The sequence below is a fragment of the Phoenix dactylifera genome, unplaced genomic scaffold (genome assembly GCF_009389715.1).
Source record: "Phoenix dactylifera cultivar Barhee BC4 unplaced genomic scaffold, palm_55x_up_171113_PBpolish2nd_filt_p 000194F, whole genome shotgun sequence".
In the NCBI taxonomy this organism is placed as follows: domain Eukaryota; kingdom Viridiplantae; phylum Streptophyta; class Magnoliopsida; order Arecales; family Arecaceae; genus Phoenix; species Phoenix dactylifera.
The window spans coordinates 263,759-281,081 of record NW_024067718.1 but is presented as its reverse complement, the minus strand read 5'-3'; the positions used below and the strand labels follow the sequence as shown (position 1 = coordinate 281,081).

General features: G+C 42.3%; 1 protein-coding gene across 5 annotated transcripts; it reads right to left on the bottom strand.

Annotated features, from left to right (window-relative positions):
- Positions 1-12,880: 12,880 nt before the first annotated feature.
- LOC103723236 lies at positions 12,881-17,323 on the bottom strand. 5 transcript variants are annotated; one of them, XR_005507504.1, is made up of 4 exons: positions 16,885-17,323; positions 16,542-16,767; positions 13,263-13,401; positions 12,881-13,185 (listed from the first exon to the last, which is right to left on the bottom strand). XR_005507504.1 is itself a non-coding variant. In XM_039117250.1 (4 exons), the coding sequence occupies exons 1-3, from the start codon at positions 16,993-16,995 to the stop codon at positions 13,310-13,312; spliced, it is 432 nt and encodes a 143-aa protein (XP_038973178.1). In that variant the 5' UTR covers positions 16,996-17,319; the 3' UTR covers positions 12,881-13,192; positions 13,263-13,309. The 5 variants fall into 5 exon arrangements, 4 of the variants coding, with proteins under 4 accessions (XP_038973178.1, XP_038973179.1, XP_017702168.2 ...); XM_039117250.1 differs by having other exon boundaries at positions 12,881-13,192; positions 13,263-13,404; positions 16,885-17,319; XM_039117251.1 differs by having other exon boundaries at positions 13,263-13,404; positions 16,885-17,319.

Below are 17,323 nucleotides of genomic sequence, written 5' to 3'. Positions count from 1 at the left end.
GGATCAACAACTGCTCGGTCGGCCTCAAGTACATCCTCCCCCTGGGCTTCGGGAGCTAGCTCAGGCTGGCGGCCTAAATCCCCCAGCTGCTCAACCTCACCAGATACCTCGCACATGACTGCCGCCCTGATGAGTCGCACGACAGCTGGGTGGTCCCCCTCTGCCGTAGCTAAACCCGTGGAGCAGTCACCACTGGCATCTGCATCCGGGAGACCCTCATGTGGCGCCTCTCCGAGCGGCACCCCTGTCGCCTCATCACGTGGCGTCAGAGGCTCTACCAGACCTACCTCCAGTGGCATCCCTGGGCTAGCCACGTGCTGCTCGCCCAAAGCTTGGGTCGGGGTGCCAAACCGGTAGACACCATCAGGCCCTCTCCCAGGGCCCTCAAGTGAATCCCAAGGGTCCCGCCCAGGAGGGGTCTGACCAACAAGCAGGTGGGTCCCCTGCACTGAGACAGGTCCCCGACCTGAAGACCTATACTGGAAAGGGCCAGCTGGCTCCCCGAGATCCAAGGTCAGATCATCCTGGACCTGCAAGTCCTGAGAGTCCTGCGCAGCCCCGAGCCCCAAACACTCAGCTGACTGGGCTTGTAGGCCCCCCACTGATGGTCCACTAGGGTCCCCCCCTAATAGAGCTAGCGGGCCCCGTCCCTGCAGCAGGGGCCGTTGATAGTCAACTTTAAAGACCACGCAATAGCACGTATCTAGTAGGATAGTGATTACGGGTATCGATCCACAGGGATTGGGGTATAGTTATTTTTCTTAAAAATAAAAATATTTAAAATGATGAATTTGTGAAGACTATTAACTAAGCAATTGAATAAAAAAATGCAATTAAAATGATATCAATTTGGGAGAACCTAGGGCAAGGAATTCACCACTAACATCGGAACAAGGGTTATTTATATTTTAATTTATTCTTGGATAAACATGCAAATTGGCTACAAGCCTAATAAGCATTTAATAAAAATTCACAAAAGTAATTTGGGCATAATCCATCTTCGGTTGGCATGAAATGTCTACCCTAATCTAAGGTGGTAGCACATCGCATCTTCCCTAAGCATGGACTATCTTATATTTACCTAGTGATCATGAAGAATAGTTGTACGAACATCATACTTAAAATCACAGAAATTAAATATGATTCAAAAGAAGATTCCATTAAAAACAATAAGTTCATACAACTCCAAGAACATAAAATAAAATATAAAAACCATGTCCCTGTGTTAGGGCTGCATCCAGCCCTAGAGAGGAGATCAGCCCTGCATAGAGTTGGAGACGGCAGCAGCAGCACAGCAGCGGGCTTCCATCTCTTCCTTTCGCCGGCTTACTCTCCCTCTTGAACTTCTATGGAAATTCATTCCCGAAATGCCCAAAATGTTTCTCTCTCCCTCTATTTTTTATTTCTTCTTCTCCCGTGGGACTTGCCTCCGAGAGCTAGGAATAGCCTCCCCCCCCCGGTGGGGGAAGAAGGAATGGGATCAGCCCCCTCCCCTCGTGGGGAAGAGGAGGAATGCCTCTAGCCTGCATGCATTGATTCCCTTTTATAGCCTTCACAGCCTCTGTTATCACACAGGGGATAAGGATGAAATGAAGCGAGATGCGGTTGAGAAGATCCCGGCTCTGTTCCTTGATCCTTGGACGCTGGGAGTTTGGTTGTGCTGCCGTTGGGATGAGATTTGTTCCGAGAGGATAGGAAATCTGGGAGGAACTCGGATCAAGCTTGGATGCAAGGCTGTTCCGCTAGGAGGAGGGCGCGGATCCGGAAACTGAAGATAAGATAGCTGGGAGAAGGTGATCCGGAAACAGAGGATGTTGATGGTTGTTGGGAACGGAACTGGGAGCTGATTTCCGTGGAATCTGGGGTGCATGCGGCGGCTTAGATTTGCTAGGAACGATCGCATGGGATGCTGAGATTGAAACTTATCCCGTTGGCATGCCGAGATGCGTGGGAGGAATTCGGCAGAAGAGAATCATGTACGTGGGATGAAGATGGAGTTGATCCGGAATGGGAGGAGATTGGGAGGAAAGAATCCATCTGTGAAATCTGAACCCCTGTTCCGAAGCAGGGTCTGTTGAGAGGATCTCGGAGGACGTTGGGTTCGTGCGATGAAGAGAAGTTTGAGAGAGACGTTGGGAAGATGAACTCGCTCGCGGGTGATTCGGATATTCACTGGTGTGGTCTGGAGAAGATGATGAGGAGAAACAGAGGACTTGATTTTGGGAGGATAAGCTCGGGAAGGACGTGGAGGTTTGGATTTATCCGAACGATGGCTGACCGTGGGATGCTGATTCTTGGAGTGGGGAGAGGATGTACTCTAAGGATGAACGCTGGGATATGGCTTGGCTTGATTTGTGATGAGCTGGTAGCAGGGGATGAAGGTGAATTGGTTGAATGTCGTGGAACAAGGGATGATGTTCTCGGGTGAAGGAAGATGCCGGAGGATACGTGATGGGAAGATAAGGATGAACTGAGATAGAAGGAGGGCTGAGATCCATGTTTGGGAGTTTGAGGATTCTGCCGATGGCTAAATGCGGCTGGGAGAAAAAATGGGAAGGCGTTGGTCGAACGGCTGGAAGTGTGAACAGAGGAGTTGGGACGGGCTCTGGACTTGGTTCGGAAGAAGGATACGGCTGGGATTTGAGTTTATCCCACGGGCGAAGAGGAGGGGAGATGAGCTGGGGCTGAGCTTATCCATGGGCGTTCGGAAGAAATGGGGTGCTGATCCGAACGGGAGAAGATCACGGTTGGGAGAAAGATGCGGGATGAAGTTAGATCAACGTGGATGTGACTCCGAGGGACATTGGGAGATTCGATGGATGCTATGCATTTAGTTGTTTGATCCGAATGGGAAAGCAACCTGTGAAGCTTGGGATTTGACTGGCCACGAGATGAAGATGAATCACAGATATGGTGAGCTGGGACGTTCGCTGTGATGAAGAAGCGATGGGAAGATGACACAGATGCAAGGGGAAGTTTGGATGTTGGTTCGAATGGGATGAAGCCAAATCGTGGGATGATTCTATAGGATAAGCTTGAACCGGTTGTTGGAACAAGGACGTTGGGAAGAACATGGAGGTTGAAACAGGGGAGAAGCTGGGATTTATTCCGAAGAAGAGATAAGGATGCTGTGAGTTTAAGCTAGAAGAAAAGGATGGCTTGGTTCCATTCTTTGAACATGGGAGTGAAAGTGATGTAGAAGCTTAATTTCTAAGCACTAAAAGGGTGGCGTGGACATGGGTTCAGCGACCTGCACAAATTAGTTCAGACATCATCCCAATTAGTTCGACTCGATCTGCACATATTAGAATTGACCAATAAAATCAAGCAAACTCGAATTATTTTTAATAATGCCATGATGAAGGGGAACACATTTTCTTATGTTAAATTCACTAAATATATGAATTAAAATAATAATAAGTGCTATGAATAAGATATTAATTTATGCATTATTTAGCACTTATCAGCCGTGGCCCAGGTCGGCAAACCCCCCTAGCCCACGGAGAGCCCGCGAGAGAGCTCTGTGGCCTGTCACCGCCCGTGCACCCAGCTGGGCCCGCACACCCCCCGCCCGTCGCGAAGCCAACGGACGTGGCTTGCTGCCCGCGCGCGACCCGCCAGTGTCGCACGACCCGCCACCGGCGCGGGGCGCGCCATCGGCGCGGGACGCGCCGTGGGCCCCGCGCCGGGCTCTGAAGGCTCGGGCTCGGCGGCCCAGCCTAATCGACTGGGCCTGCTTGCCTGGGCCCCTTGGCGGACCAGGGCCCGCCGGGGCCCTGGCCCGCTTTGCGTAGCCCCGACTCGGCTCGCTGGGCCCAGAGACAACCAGGGCTGTGTCAGCCACTCGGTCGGCCTCGTCGAGGTCATCGACCGAGTCGACCCAGAGCGGGATCGAAGTATCCCGGTGTGAGCCCTCCCCCCCACCTGCCGGCGATCGTCGCCTGGCGACTTTCGTCGGCTTTTGCCAGCCATCGGTGTCCACAGGGGACACCGGTAGGGCAACTGGCGATGGCGGGCGGGCGAAGGGCGACTCAGGCCTCGGGTCAGGCACAGACGTCTCCGGTCTAGCTACCGGAGAAGGCGGCCGGGACAGGGCCGATCCAGGCACTGGTTGGGTCTCCTTCGGCCGTGGTGGTCGAGACTCCCGCGGTGGAGGCCTCCGCCGCGTCGCCACAATCCAGGGGCCAAACACCAGCTCTGGGTTCTCCTCCCCGTCATCGGGGGGCGCCGAAACTGACCCGCCACCAGGGTCCACCGCCACTGGTGGCGGATCCTCCACCCACCCAGGAGCCATCGGAAACCGGCAGGCCGCCTCCAAATGGCCCATCCGCCCGCACCGGGGGCAGAGGAAAGGTATGTTTTCGAAGACGAAGGGCTGCCACCGCACCTTCGTCTTCCCCTGGATCCGGATTCCAGGTTTAAGGGGCGTGGATGCGTCGACTGCAACCTTCACCCGGGCGAACGCCATCGCCCGTCGCTGCTCGGTGACAGCGTCCACGGCGATCGGTCGGCCAGCCCTGCTTGCTATGTCTAGGATGGTCGACGGTGTCCAATATTCCGGTGGCAAGCGGGGAAGACGTAGCCACACCTCCACCAGCGACACCGCCTCCTCTCCTGGCTCAAAATCAGGGACCCAGGGAGTCATAGCAAGGAGTTGCCCCCCCACTACCCAGGGTCCCAGATTAAGGGCGCGCTCTCGGTCCGCCGATGATCGGAATCGCAGAACCAGGTAGCCGTCCGCAAGAGGGACGGCCACCACATCCTGGAGCTTGGCCCGGGTAGCCACATCCTTGGCTACCCACTCGGCCGGAACACGGCGTCCCAGGCTGCGTACCACGACAGCCCTCCCGTCCCACTCCAAGCGAGCCGCCGCAATGGGTTCCTCCCGGAGCGTCACGACCTCCGGGAAACGGCGGCTCAGCCGCTCAATCTCCGCGGCCGTGGGCCACTGAGTCACCCACGGCCCCGGCCTCGACCAGGCACCGGAGTACTCCCCCCGACCGCCATTGGATGCTCCACCAGAGGTTTTGGGCTTACCTGAGCCTCTCGCCGTACCTCCCGCTTCCGTCCCCGCCGGCGCCTTCCCCTTCCCCTTCCGATCCATGAAGGGCGTCCTGCGAAATCCGCCTGCGAGAAAAAAGGGGGGGTTAGCTGGAAACAAACCGCAGAGGTGAGAGCCGAGATCCGCCTGTGAAGAGGGCCGAAGGCGAAGGCCCGCAGGATCCGCCTGCGAGGAAGACCGAGGACGATAGCCTCCCCCCCCTCCGGGTTGTCGGACTGGACCGGTGGCGACCTCGCCGGAAGAAACACCGGCGTAACTAGCCGTTAAGCACCTCTGAGGGAAAAGCTTCCCCAGAGTTTCTCTCACTAGTTTCTCTCACTAGAATCAACGGAGATTTGTTGTCTCTAGTCGTTGGTTCGAAAGGTCTCTTTCGTTGGGGCATCGGAGAAATGGACCAAATGGAATGGTCTCTTTCGTTCGGGAACAACCAGACAAGAAGTGGAAAGAAGATTCCTACAAGAAAAGGGAAGAAAGGTGAGGAGGGAAAGTTCATTCGTACCTCAAAACCTTTTCTGCTCTTCACAACTTCACCGAGTGCTCCGCTTCACGACGATAGGGTGGTCGGGACTCCTCTTCACCACTTTGCCAAGCTTGGACGGTCGACGACGACGACTGGCGACCGGCGATGAGCCAACAAGGAGAAGCGGAGAAACCCTAGCTCCATGCCTCCACCACTCTGCGCCTTTGCAAATCCCAACCAGCATCGGCCCTCGGGCAACAACTGGGTTTAAAAAATAAAACCCATTTGGGCTGGAAGTGGGCTCGGGCTTGGGCTGGGCCCGGGCCGGGCTAATGAGATACCCGAGCCCGGCCCGAAATAGGAATGGGCTTAATTATTTAGTCCGAGCCAGGCCTGAAATGCATTGGGCCTAGCCCATAGCCCGGCCCGCGGGCGGCCCGACCCGATGGGCTTCGGGCCGGCCCGAGCTCACTTCCAGCCCTAGAGGCGAGGGAAGGGGGGAAAGGGAGGGGGTGGCTGCACTGCTCGAAACAGGAGCGGCCCAATGTATCTAGAGACTGGCCGTTTTATTTTGATGCAATAATTTTTCTTTCTTTTTTAAATTTTATCTTTGAGGTTTTTTTTACGGTGGACTTTCTTTGAGCCGGGACCTTAAGCGACCGCCTCAATCGCCTAAGAATTGGGCTAGCCCTACTCGAAAGGATAGCGGAGGAAGGCAATCTTAACAGGTGTGTGAACTGGGAAGAGAAAACGACGGACAGGAATGTAAAATTTATCCTCCATATTTTTGAACCCATTTTAAAATTTTACTACCTAAGCATATCCCAAATTCAATTAAAAATTTGCCAAAAAATTTTAAACCCATTCCATCAAAAAATGATAAATCTGTCGATCTCCGAACCTCCTGATTAACTTTTATCCAGATCGGATTATTCGAGCTGGATCGGATATCCAACTAGAAGTTACAAGAAAAAAATAAAAAAATTAAAAAGGAAGAGGGGAGAGATAGAGAGAAAACTTTTGCATAATAACTTGAATATAACAATATCAAGTTTAAATCAAGAATATAACTAATAATACATTTAACTAAATTCAATAATATATGGCATAGTTTAGATGTTTTTTAGGTTTAGAGTTCAAGTCCCTTCACCCCTCTCTTGTATATTATAAATTGTTATAATACTATATATATATATATAATTGGGTTCGGGTAGCAAGTATCCGATGGTCGAATTCTAAACTTATTCCAAATTTTTAAAGATTTTAATTTTAAATTACAAACTCTTCCTATACCCTATTGAATTTTGTTAACCAAATTCTATTAGGATTTGGGACGGGTAGATTATGCGAAAAAATCTATCCGACTGCCATCCCTATCCAAATTTTTCCGAGTGGTCTCCGACTTGCCAAACCAGCCAACATCATTAGCCCACCATCTCAAATGACCAAAATATTTATTGATATTTCGAATAAGCACGGATAAATATCATTTTTCAGTTTTCATAAAAAATAAAATCAATTTGTTTTATAAAAAATCAAAACTCAAAAATTATTGAATAATAACTTGGGTTGTGTTTGATGATGGTGGAGATAGAGACACTCCCTTCCTCCCTCCCTATCCTTTATTATCTCCCTATCACCATCCCATTCGTCTCCTCTCCCCTCTACTGCAACCCCCTCCCCATCTTCTTCGACCCACCTCCTCTCCCCTCCATCGTAGGCCCCTTTCCAATCTCTCTTGTCTCGCCGCCACCATTCCACCTGCCTCCTCACCCTTTCATTGCAACTTGATCCCCAACTTTGCCCATCTCCTCACTATCACCCCTACCTATTTCTCACGGCCTCTGCCTTCCCCTCGCCCCCCTCCAATCTCTACGCCTTCGATTTCAATACCATCGATGGTGACCATTGCATATTCCTAGGCATCCTCCCTTTCCTCCCCCATCCTCAGCTCCATCATCCTTTCTTCTCCAAGGCTCCCATGAAAAAGTTAAGATTTTTACCCCAAACAAAAAGATTTCAAGGGCATTTAGTTCTATAATAATTTTATGCTATCATATGATGATCGCGTGCTATCTCTCAATTAACGGAGATGCACGATAGGACTATTTTGGATAACTTGGCCAACTTGAAAGACTACTTTAATTTTTTTTATAGATGAGAGAGTGCGTGAGAATCATTCAAACTTTGAAAGGGTTAAAATATATTTTTTTAAACAAATAAAGAAATTTCAACTTCAAGAAATATGTTTTTGAAATAGCATTTTAGAGAAGAATGCTTTCGTGGTAGTGATTTGGATGGTACTGATGGACATAGTGTGGCAATTTGATAGAAATGATTATTGGGTTTTTTTTCATGTATACTCTCCAAAATATACGAAAGTGCATGAATACTCTCGTAAAATTGCTATTTGCATGTATACTCTCACAAAATATTTATTTTACATGTATACCCTTCATTTTCTTTATAATGTACCCATACCATCTAACACCGTTAAAAAATTAAATTTAAAATGACTAAAATACCCTTATACATAGACGTGCAAAAAAAAACTTTATAAAAATACACATGCAAATAACAACTTTACAAGGGTATTCATGTAATTATGTATATTTAGAAATGTATACGCTAAAAAACCTAATAAAAAATGATCAAAATTCGGTAAAGATAATTCAGTTGTTCTTAATAAAAAAAGTAGCAAAAAATATTAATATTATCATGTCACATGATTTCATATTAACATCAATACTTATAGAACAAATTATATTGCTTTTACAAAATTTTTGCCTTAAAAATAAACAACAACTCAACATTTATAAATTACTAAAAAATATTTTACTAATCTAAGCATCTATAATTAATTTAAATTTTATATGCTTTAATTTTTAAAAAATAATAAAGAATATATAGATGTTATAGATTCAATAATGATAATTATATCAAAATCAAATGGAGAATATCATTACCAAAATGATTATCTAATATTCTAACTTGACTGAGTTATAGTCTTAAAAAAGAAAATTGATAATATGGCTCAATCCTTTTTGAACTTGTCGATCCTACTGAATCATAAAACACTTAGCAAGTTCCAGCCGAATTTTGATCAATTTTTTTAATAAATTTTTTGAATACATATCCTTCTAAATATAAGAAATTACATGAATATCCTCGTAAAGTTGCTATTTGCGTGTATACCCCTATAACTTTTTTTTTTTTGCATATCTATCCATAAGGGTATTTCAGTTATTTAGTTTTAAGCTGTTTATTTTTTGACGTTAGATGGTACGGATATATATGTAAAAAAAAAGAATATACATGCAAATAATAATTTTACGAGGGTATTCATACAATTTCATATATTTAAGAGAGTATACATGCAAGAAAAACCATGATTATTCACTACCAATTTAAGATCAGTCATGTTTGGCATATGTCATCTAATTTATCTTTGGACTACATTTAATTTATATAATTTGATAAATAAATTTTATTTTCAAGCAATGGACTTTTGTTGCTAGGGGGTAGTATTGAGTTCATGAATATAACAAATTAAATAAACTAACAATTATTTCTCTTAAATAATGCTTATTATTTAGCTTATTTTTTCATTATTTTGGATCAAAATAAATATTGGAATGAGTATTTATTTATTTATTTATTTATAATACGATAGGTTGAAGCCTAAGGAAATATATGAATGGCACCTCGTTACTACAATAATCAGCTAGCAATATCAACGGCTCTTTGCTTCATGCAAACATTTTTTCTAGAAATGCAGACAAATTACCAAAACCGACCTTATAAATATGTTCAATGGATTTTGTAAGGATCCGTGCGGGCGTGTGTTTAGTCCCACATCGGTTATTCACTGGGTAGATCTTGGGTACTTATACAAGATCAAAGAACCCAAATAATACGTTACGGCTAGCCATTTTGAGTGAGATCTTGGGTTGTTACAAATGGTATCAGAGCGGACCCGGCCCATAACCTATGTGGACTAGGAGACACTGCAGCACGGATCCATTGGGGCTGACCACGGGCCGATCATGGTATTTGTGATTAGATTTGGATATATTTATACCCTTAGCCTGATGAGGACATTAGGGCTTAAACGGGGGAGTATGTGAGGACCTGTGCGGGCGTATGTTTAGTCCCACATCGATTATTCGCTAGGTAGATCTTAGGTACTTATACAGGATCAAGAAACCCAAATAATACCTTCCGGCAGCCATTTTGAGTGAGGTCTTGGGTTGTTACAGATTTCATAGAGGTATAGCATGATTGGAATAGACTCCTAACTAAACAAATCATCTTATCATCTTATTCCCAAAACACTCAGTTTAGATGATTTTTTGAGTCATAGAACTGGCAAAAACTATAATGAAATAGAGAGGCTGGTTATTCTAACAGTTTATAAATATGTCCATAAAATAAGGATGAGAGTTCCATGGGGTCCTTGCATCCTTTGTGACTTTAAATATTTTTTTTCTTTTCTTTTTCTTTTTGATTGGGATATCTTTCAGATCGAAGTGCATTCATCCAATCCATGTAAAGCTTGCCGTAAATCAAACAAACTTCAGAACAAGGCTAGAAGTATTTGAGAAATCAATAACAAAAAACAAGAGTTACCAAGCTTTATTTTGTGCCGATCTTGTTTTTCCCCCCCTTTTCATGATTCAATAAGACTGTCTATTAGCGCTCATAAAATGTATAGGCAAACTGAAAGCATATTTTTAATATTTGTGAGGCCAGTAATGAATCATGGAGGACAAAGGTATGGGTATATTGTTTGTATTCTATAACATATCATATCACATTTAAGGTTAAAACAATATCCAATCTACTATATAGTTTGGTATTGTCTAATCATTGCACTTGTCATTAGGTGCAATTGCTTCAAAATCTAACAATAACATCCAATGTCTTCTCAATGACAGGCAGTGCTGAAATCTTGATCTCTGGAAGCCAAAATCACCTACATATTTCATGAAATATACCACATGATGTGCAGGCCCAATCTGCATGAATGTGAGTCTTCATATCAACAAAATGAAAGTTTTTTTCTTATAGGCACATGCAACTCTCTCTCTATCTCTCTTACGTACACACAGACAAACTTTTTTAAGCAACAACCAAGAAGGTGCAAATCGAACAAAAACCATATGGGGGCGGGCACTATAGAATAGGACAGGCTTTTTATTTTACCCCATATTTGCATATCTTCTACTAACAAAGTCGTCAATTTTATAATTAAAAAAATAAAAAAAATTATACTATATACTATATGGCCAAATAATACATCACAAATAAATTAATTATTTAGCAAGTTAATATACATATTTAGGTAAATTGATATACAATTTTTAGAACATGGTGCATACCAATATACATTATACAGTCAGATAATATACACTTAGCAAATTAGTCCTTTAGCAACCCAATACACACTTCCAAGCAAATTAATACTATGCCTGAAATCAGATTAGATAGTAGTATATTTATATCCATATTTATTTTGTTTGACGAATACAGATATGGATACGGATATTAGTCAGATGTAAAAAAATTATATCTATATTTGTTTTAAATGGATACAGATATGGATACAAATAAGATATCAAAAGTATGGATATAAATACGGATATAAATCAGATAATTAAACATTATGACTATAGAATCAAACATAATATAAAGTGGATAATAACTCAAATTAATAGCATATTAATATGGTGATTTATTTTCATTAAAAGTTTATGAGTACTATATAAATTAAATAAGGTTACAAATAGAATTATATATTCGGATTCAGATCGGATAGTTGTCTACTCATATCCATTTTTTTTAACAGATATGGATACGGATACGGATATTAGTTGGATATTTAAATTTTTATCCATATTTGGATAGTTTCAGATATGAAAATAGATTTGGACAGATATTATCTGATCCACTTTCACCCCTAATTAATGTATAGGTTCTAGAATATCTTATTTACTAATATACACTATATGGCTAGTGATACACATTCGTCGACTTTCTGATGCATAATATAAGCTTATCTGATACATATCTAGCAGTGATTCAATACACATTTTCAGACAAATCAATACACAGTTTTCAAAACGTATTTTTATCAGCACCCACTACATGACCACATAATACACAACAAGCAATTAATCATTTTACATTTTTTTTTTTAAGTTACAAGATTGACGGACTTCGTTAGTAGCCGGAGTTTAACTTTTTGGTTTTTTCTTTGCTATGGGTGTTAGAGAAAACATGATATTCTATTGTAGCTGCCCTACATGGTTTTTGTTCATGCAAATCAATTACCAAAGTTCTCTTTGTAAAGCTGTCTTTTCATGTGATGATAAGGGAATTGGCGCTTAATATTATTCGGGAAACATTGCGAATTGCATCAGTGCTTTCTTGACGCATGGAATGCCAATTACGAGGAGATACTTTTGGTAACATATTTGGGCCCCATAGCACTATTTTTTTGGAAGAGCAGCCTAGGGTAATGCTCCATTATTGAGTCTCATTATGACCACTGGAAGCAGTTTTGTGGTTGAGGTTAGTGTCCCCAGGGACTCCACTGCAGGTCATTGTTGATGAACAGAGGCCTGCTGTTTCTTTAAGGTGCAGGCCGTGACAAATGTGAGTATAGGCTGAAAAATATTGACCATATTTTGGTCAAATGTGCCTTTGAACAAGAGATGTGGATGACCAGCTCAGTTTTGAATGCAGCTACCATGGGCTTTTAATCCATCGGAAATGCTTGTAGAACTTTTGGAAGTTACCAGCATTGTTTGGGTGAAAGTATTCTGGTCTATAACCATGGGTTCCAAGTTTGAAATACTGAAACTGAAAATCTACGTGCAACGAGATTAACTCGAAAGGATGAACTCGTATTCCCAAAGAGGAAAATTAGATCCATAAAAACTATGTTAGCTTTTCTGCATATTGCGATATGGTTGCTGTTGATGGCCTGCAAAAAAAAAAAAAAAAAATGAAAATAAAAATTACCCATGTGGATGGTCTAATATACATTTGGTATTCATGTCATGATCCTCTAGCGCAACAAAGAGATGTATCGATAAAAGGCTACCGCACATTCCCACGATTCCAACACAACTGTCTCTGTTCCATAATTAGAAACAATTGTCCGCCTTTGAGATGGATGGCATGGTGACAATCTAGAATTGTACAACCATTTACGATGCAAAATATACACCGCAGAAGATCTGAACTCTTAGATACTTTGGTGGCAAAGTAATCAACGCAAAAGAAAAAGAGGATTTGTTTGTGGGAATAAATTTTTTTAACAGAAAACTAGTTATAAGCCTTTTCAAATCTAGTGAAACAAACAAATAAAAAAGTAAAATTTTCAAGAAAAATAAGGTTTTCATACACTCAACCTTAAGCCAACTGCTTATTTGGCCTGCAAAGTTTCACAGTGCAAGCAAAAGAAGCTAAACAAAATCCTGTTTCTTCCACACAAGCACTTGTCTATTTGCAGAACCCCATAATTGGCGCAGTCAAACCCAACTTTGACAGTGTAGTACCAGAGGTAAGCCATCCATCAGTGCAAGCTTCATCCTAAGACTAGAAAATGAAGATGATCATATTTTGTGTACCAGCTGCAGAGAGCTCCAACCATTCACTGTTCCCTGTGCAGAACTGTTAGCAGCCTGAGAGGGGGATGCTATTGCTAAAGAGTAGGTTCTATGTGCCCCTTACTTGGCTAGAAGATGATTCTCTCACTGTGATGTCCAGATTGAATGGTCTCAACTCTGAATGTTATTGGATATTCTTCCAAGCCACTCACTGTTTTCGCCGAGGGAATGGAGGAATGCACCAATGAGTTGCTTGAGTTTTGCTGCTGATAATGAAGATGAAATGGATTATGATGGAACCGATCTGGACCAGCTATTGATAAAAAAATCTGATTGGCAGGATCATATCACCATCAAATGCTCTGTTCCCTTTGATAAAACCATGTGGGTTGCAAATGCTAGATGCTACCATTTTTTTCTTCATCATCTCTGTATGTGTTTTTCTTACATGAAAGGAAAACAAACACCAATAATTTCAGATTCTCCCCATACATTTTCTTTGTAATTTTGAGTTATCTAAGTTCTTTCTATTTCCTCGAGAAAATAAAAAAGGTTGTTTAAATTTTTTTCTGAACTTCTGATAAATTCTCATATGCTTTCCCAGATTCAAACCTTTTCATGAATAATTCAAGCATGATCAATTGGAATTCTCTCTAAAGAATTAGGAAATGGATATTGTTGTTGTTTCTGCATTGTTATGACTTTCTGGTGTTTAATTGGAGTTGATTCTGGACCTAAATGATTCGAATAAAAAGGTTAGAGATGACAAGATAAATTGTTCAAGGCACTTTTAATATTTCTTTCTTAACAAAAAGGAAACACTACGACCAGAGAGAAGAGTATCTTGTCTAGAAGACATTTTCTTGTTTACAGGCCCAAAGAGATTGAAAGCAGAGTGGAACACACAAACTAAGTTGGTACTCTAAGATTAAACTTTCATGAGAGATGCACACAAAGAAAAACAACTGACAAAGAGCATCTAAATATCATGACTGGATTAAGAAAACAAAAAGTAAAGTTGGAATACTCTATAGATCAATAAAATCATTTGCAAATCTCCAGTCCTCCCGCTGCATCAAGGGCCATCCTTCTCTCCATTGTCCTCAAACATTTTCCAGAGCAACATTAAGTTCTGGAAACCAAACTAACATGATCTCGAAATGTGTTTCCTAGAAATAACTAGACACATCTGCAAGAAAGATCCCTCATTGAGCTCAATGGAATGTGCCCGCATTGGTGCTTCATGATGTTGGACATCAAATATTCTCTAGGCATCTTAAAGTGTACTTATCTTCCCCCATTTTTCGTGACCATGACCAAGGACATCAGATGCAAAATTCTTCAGCAAGGCATGCAAAGCTCTGAGTGACTGACAGGAAAGCTATGAGTAAATTTGTACTCATGTTAGAACATTTCCCTCCTATTCCCAGCACCCCAAATGATAGAAGTATGAATAGGTTGTGGACTCATCAAGAAAATGGCAGAGCTACAGAATAAGGACCTGCAAAGACAAGCTTGTGCAAATCCATTTGTCTGAGCGCAATGATGTTACAAGCTCTTGGAAGGAGCAGCATCCGACCACAATTGCCTGAAAAGAGTTCTACTGTATCCTCATTATAATGTGTACAGCCACCACATAATCTTGGCTCTTGTGCACAGTGCACATGGTAGTCAATGAGATTCCTAACCCCCCACCCCCCCAGCCCAACACCCAAAAAAAAGAAAAAAAAAACTTCCATGACATGCAAAGCAGCAACAAACTGCAATAAAGGTTGTGGGGTAATCAGGCCAACCATGTTCAAGATAGTTCACATGCATGGGGACAGCAGCAACTTCAACCATTTGATCTTAAAAATTAAAATATAGCAATTTCCTGAATAGTTCTCATAAAATATCTTCTATCCCTTTCCTAATGAAGAAAGCTGCAGGAAAACCTACTTTGTAAAGATATATTTGCAGAGAAGATTCAATAAGAGAAACATTTTCTTCATTGACCCTGACATAGAAGACAGAAAAAATCTCAATGATGTTTTGAGTTTCCTCCAACATTCACTCATTTACAAATGGCCCCTGGATCAGATTTGAGAAAACATGAAGAACCTTTTAACATAAGACCTGCTATCACCTTCTATCAAATTATTTTATGCAGTGACATCATCACAAGTACATCACACCCAGAGAAGAAAGGTAAACAAATTATCACATTAATAGCCCACCTTAGTAAATAGTCACATAAATACTCACAAGAACCACACAATACAATCCTACCACATTATAGCAAGTTTTAATGCCTCTACCCAACTGCCACCCACCTTAGCATTTTTTGTTGGCCAGAAGATGTACCATTGCACATTGACAACTTGCAACACCCTTTTCCTTACTACCCATTCAGCGCTGTGCACTCGCCAACACAATCTGTATTATTATTAACTTTTTATTATGATCACATTTTGGATAAGAACACTATATGTTAACACCAAACCCCTAATCCAAAATGTAGAAGGGTGATTAATGCAATATAATTTGCAGACCAATATAAAAAGGTCCATTTACTATAAATCTCGTAAACAAAACCCTATGCAGTGCATTAACTTTTTATTATGATCACATTTTGGATAAGAACACTATATGTTCAGCACCAAACCCCTAATCCAATATTTAGAAGGGTGATTAATGTAATATAATTTGCAGACCAATATAAAAAGGTCCATTTACTATAAATCTCGTAAACAAAACCCTATGCAGTGCATTAACTTTTTATCATGATCACATTTTGGATAAGAACACTATATGTTGAACACCAAACCCCTAATCCAATATTTAGAAGGGTGATTAATGTAATATAATTTGCAGACCAATATAAAAAGGTCCATTTACTATAAATCTCGTAAACAAAACCCTATGCAGTGCATTAACTTTTTATCATGATCACATTTTGGATAAGAACACTATATGTTGAACACCAAACCCCTAATCCAATATTTAGAAGGGTAATTAATGTAATATAATTTGCAGACCAATATAAAAAGGTCCATTTACTATAAATCTTGTAAACAAAACCCTATGCAGTGCATTAACTTTTTATTATGATCACATTTTGGATAAGAAGACTATGTTCAACACAAACCCCTAATCCAAAATTTAGAAGGGTGATTAATGCAATATAATTTGCAGACCAATATAAAAAGGTCCACTTACTATAAATCTTGTAAACAAAACCCTATGCAGTGCAGCACATTCACATATAATAAAACCAATACCAATAAACAGAGAGATTAAAACAGATATCTTTTCTTCACAATTGAGACTTCCAACGCAATGACTAATGACTAAAAAGAGCAGATAGATAATATAATTTAGGAGGAGGGCATGGAGGCTTAGAGATGGCATCCAAAGCAGTTACAAGTCTGGGGAGTGAAGGAGCAGAAGCCGAAAGGCCTGTTGGGAATGTTGCAGTTGATGGCATAGCAGCAAGGCGAAGGCAGGCAGAGGCCCCTGGAGCCCCCACAGCAAGTGCAGAGGGCACATATCCGGAAGCTATTCAGCCGCCGCCGTGGCGGTCCATCGAGCAGCACCGATTGCATCCCCGACACAGGCTTCATCACCAGCATCCGCTCGTTCGCTGCCCCCTACAAGAATCCAACATTCCCATTCCCATTAGAAACAGAATGAAGAAGAACAGGTGATCAATTTGGAGAGATTGTGAGTAAAAGAACAGCCAGAGGTGAAGAGAAGGAAGAACCCACAGGAGGCATGGCTACTTTGGTGGACATGGAAGACATAGAGAGGAGCAGCAGGAGGAGGAGGAGGAGGAGGAGGAGATGGGTGTGAGAGGAGGCTCCAGAGGTAGAAGCCATATCTTACGGGGTGGTTTTAACAAGAAGGAAAGGATGAGGGATTTTCTCTTGTTTCTAGTTTTCTTTGCAGTTTAAAGGTAAGGGGAAGGGGTTTTGGTGGTGTTTGGAGTATTTAATGCTGGGTCTGAGGAAGGTAGGGGGGGGTGGAGGTGTTGGGGAGATGAGAAGAGAGTAAAGGGGTGAAGGGGGATTGAAAGGGTTGGTTGGAGGAGGAAGGAGAGGGTTTTGGGAAAATGGGGCCAGAGGTTTTGAGAAGAAGGGGAAGGGTTTTGCTATTTCCTTCCCACTTCCAAATTCCAACTAGTGGATGGTGAATGGGGCAGGGCCA